Below are 3,683 nucleotides of genomic sequence, written 5' to 3' on the forward strand. Positions count from 1 at the left end.
AGACACAAAATATACTTGGCTGACATTGAAGACCAATGCATATTAGGGTTGGACTACTTACTACCGAGAAAGTGGGTAGTTAACTTCAATAAAATGACATTTGGGAACAACAAATGCCAAATACCGGTAAATGTTGCTGCATCTGTTGATTTGCATGTCACAGCACTTAAGTCAACTACAATACCCCCCCTATGTCAGAGAAGATAATATGGGGTAGAATAAAAGTACATCCCCAAGGAAGCCCGATGCTTGTGGAAGCAGTAGAAGACCCATCCAGGTCAGCGGATGTGAAGATTGGAAGGTCACTGTGGGAGGTTATCAAGTAGTATCCATAACAGTGGCTAATTTTTCTAAATGTGAACAGACACTTAAGGAAGGGGCATTGTTGGGTGTGTGCCAGGAGGTAGAGCTAGTCAATGTTAAGGCAAGAAATACAACCATAAAGAAAGGACATCCACTCCCAAAACATTTAACTGATCTATATAAGAAGAGCATAGTCCATTTGACATCATCACAGGCTCTTCAGGTTAGGGAACTTTTGGCAAATTATGCAGACGTCTTTTCAAAAGGAGATCATGACCTCGGCTGCACAGACCTTGTAGAACACAGAATAAACACAGGCAATCACCGTCCAATAAAGATCCCTCTGAGGAGAACAGCTCCAGCAAAGCAACAAGAGATGGAGAAAGTCATGGATGGCCTAACTAAGGAAGGGATAGTCGAGAAATCAGATAGTCCCTGGTCAGCTCCTGTCGTGTTAGTTCACACAAATCTATTCAAGATATATCAGCATTAGCCATCTCAAATTTAGAAGTGACAGACTAAAGGGAAAGCAGTTAGTCAACACCACCCAGTACCAGCTCTTGAGCAACTCTAACTGAACAGTGGGATTAGGCATTGAATTATAACACTCCCATGGCTGAAAGAGTGAGTATTTTCAGTAATGGGAGTCAAACCCCTTACCTGCAGATTGAGATTTGAACACATTAACCATCAGGCCATGTTGGACCTAAGCACTGTTGAAATATTTCATGTAACCAATCAGTTTAAGTACAGTTGAAAAAGTTGTCCAATGAATTTAAAGTACTGTTGAAACACTTCATTTGACCAAACAGATTAAATACTGTTGAAAAATTTATTTTGCCAATCAGCTTGTAAAAGTAATGTTGAAACATGTCACTTGATTAACCAGATTAAATATTTAAAAACTGCACTTGGCCAGTCTATTAAAATAGCCACTTCACTTGTCCAACTAGTTGGATATTTTCTGAAGTAAGAAGGAAGGGATTAAATAAGTTAATCTTCCTGAGACGAAATATGGTCAATTTCATATCTAGAAATAAGTCAAGGTAACTTATTTGTAGCTACACTCAACTATATTTAATATGGTTTCTCAATAAATAATTTAAATAAATAAAAATAACTATTTTTGCATTGTCATATATTCATTTGAAAACCAAAATTATAAATAATTATTGGCTGTAGAAAACTTAACTATACTAAGTTCATAACATTGAAATATGATTGATTTCTACATTTTATTTAAAGCAACTTTAATAAAAAGGCATGAAAAATCTAAAACGTTTGTTAGTTTAATGGAAATTTCCAAGCTGAACCATAATTAGCATTCAACAGTTAAAAGTACATTAAACTGCTTGAATCTTTTTTAATGTTGTATTTGAATTGTTTACTGAAAAGCATGCCTATAATACAGACCAAATGTTTTGTTTAAACTGCTTTAATTGCATTCATTCTTATAGCAAGATATATAAAACAAGGGATTAGAAACAGCTGATAGCAGTAATATTTATTTGTTAGATTATGAATGTTGTTACATTGGACAGAAAAACAACTTTTGGGAAATCAGGTAATACTACTGTACACAAATGACAGTAGAATTTGTGTAACTTACAGATAAAGAAGTAACCAGAGGAGGAACCATCCAAGAGGCTAGTAAAGAAGAAGCACTACTTGATGTTTTACTTTGATGAAGGCAAATTTCCAAACTGTCCTGGGTGGCACTTGAAACTTTTAAAATATACAGTTAACAAATCTCTTGGTTTATCAATGTTAAAGGTATCCATTACTCTTAAGTTATGTAACAACTTCACTCTTAAGACTTTTCTTTACTGAAAATTTTGATAATCATATCAATCAGCTCCATAAAATTAAACTATCACAGAACAGAAAAAGCATTAATTAAAACAATAATATTAGCCTTTATGATACAGAAGTTTTAAAAGCTAAACGATGATGACTAATCAGTTGTTTTTAATTATTAGTATACCAAGTACAGTTAGGTATAAGTAGTATATCAGTGTGTGGTGACACTGAACTAGTTAGGTGTAAGTAGTATATCAGTGTGTGGTGACACTGAACTAGTTAGGTATAAGTAGTATATCAGTGTGTGGTGACACTGAACTAGTTAGGTATAAGTAGTATATCAGTGTGTGTGGTGACACTGAACTAGTTAGGTATAAGTAGTATATCAGTGTGTGGTGACACTGAACTAGTTAGGTATAAGTAGTATATCAGCGTGTGGTGACACTGAACTAGTTAGGAATAAGTAGTATATCAGTGTGTGGTGACACTGAACTAGTTAGGTATAAGTAGTATATCAGTGTGTGGTGACACTGAACTAGTTAGGTATAAGTAGTATATCAGTGTGTGGTGACACTGAACTAGTTAGGTATAAGTAGTATATCAGTGTGTGGTGACACTGAACTAGTTAGGTATAAGTAGTATATCAGCGTGTGATGACACTGAACTAGTTAGGTATAAGTAGTATATCAGCATGTGGTGACACTGAACTAAAACTATAGTTGCTATATGCTTAATGTTAAAAACAACATCTATTCATTATAAGAGCTTTCCAAAAACACATATAAAACCTAAGATGAATAAACTTTAGGCATTGGTGAAATATCAAAAAACATACATTTCAGTACTAATCTGTGAACAAGTCATTGCTTGTGTTCCCATTCTTAGCATGTTTTCTTTTATACATTTAACAATGTAATTTGTGATGTTCCACTATTTCCCAATTTTTACCTTTAACAATGTAATCTGTGACTTCCCACTTTTATATATTTGACAATGTAATCCATTGTTAAATGTATAAAAGTGGGAAGTCACAGTTAAATGTATAAAAGTGAGAAGTCACAGATTACATTGTTAAATGTATAAAAGTGGGAAGTCACAGATTGTTCTGTCAATTCCGACTTTATACATTTAACAATGTAATCTGTGACTTCCCACTTTTATACGTTTAACAATGTAATCTGTCACTTCTCACTTTTATACATTTAACAGTGTAATCTGTCACTTCCCACTTTTATACATTTAACAATGTAATCTGTCACTTCCCACTTTTATACATTTAACAATGTAATCTGTCACTTCCCACTTTATACATTTAACAATGTAATCTGTCACTTCCCACTTTTATACATTTAACAATGCAATCTGTGACTTCCCACTTTTATACATTTAACAATGCAATCTGTGACTTCCCACTTTTATACATTTAACAATGCAATCTGTCACTTTCCACTTTTATACATTTAACAATGTAATCTGTCACTTTCCACTTTTATACATTTAACAATGTAATCTGTGACTTCCCACTTTTATACATTTAACAATGCAATCTGTGACTTCCCACTTTTATACATTTAACAATG

At 33.6% G+C, this 3,683-nt stretch overlaps 1 protein-coding gene across 1 annotated transcript in view; it reads right to left on the minus strand.

Annotated features, from left to right (window-relative positions):
- LOC111089728 (focadhesin-like) overlaps nucleotides 1-2,027 on the minus strand; it is a 15,222-nt gene extending 13,195 nt beyond the window's left edge. The window contains exon 1 of the mRNA XM_022402716.1: nucleotides 1,913-2,027. Within this exon, the coding sequence (XP_022258424.1) occupies nucleotides 1,913-1,942 (30 nt within the window). The 5' untranslated portion in view covers nucleotides 1,943-2,027. The remainder of the gene's footprint in view (nucleotides 1-1,912) is intronic.
- Nucleotides 2,028-3,683: the final 1,656 nt, after the last annotated feature.

This window comes from Limulus polyphemus, unplaced genomic scaffold (assembly GCF_000517525.1).
Source record: "Limulus polyphemus unplaced genomic scaffold, Limulus_polyphemus-2.1.2 Scaffold7195, whole genome shotgun sequence".
NCBI classification, from domain to species: Eukaryota; Metazoa; Arthropoda; class Merostomata; order Xiphosura; family Limulidae; genus Limulus; species Limulus polyphemus.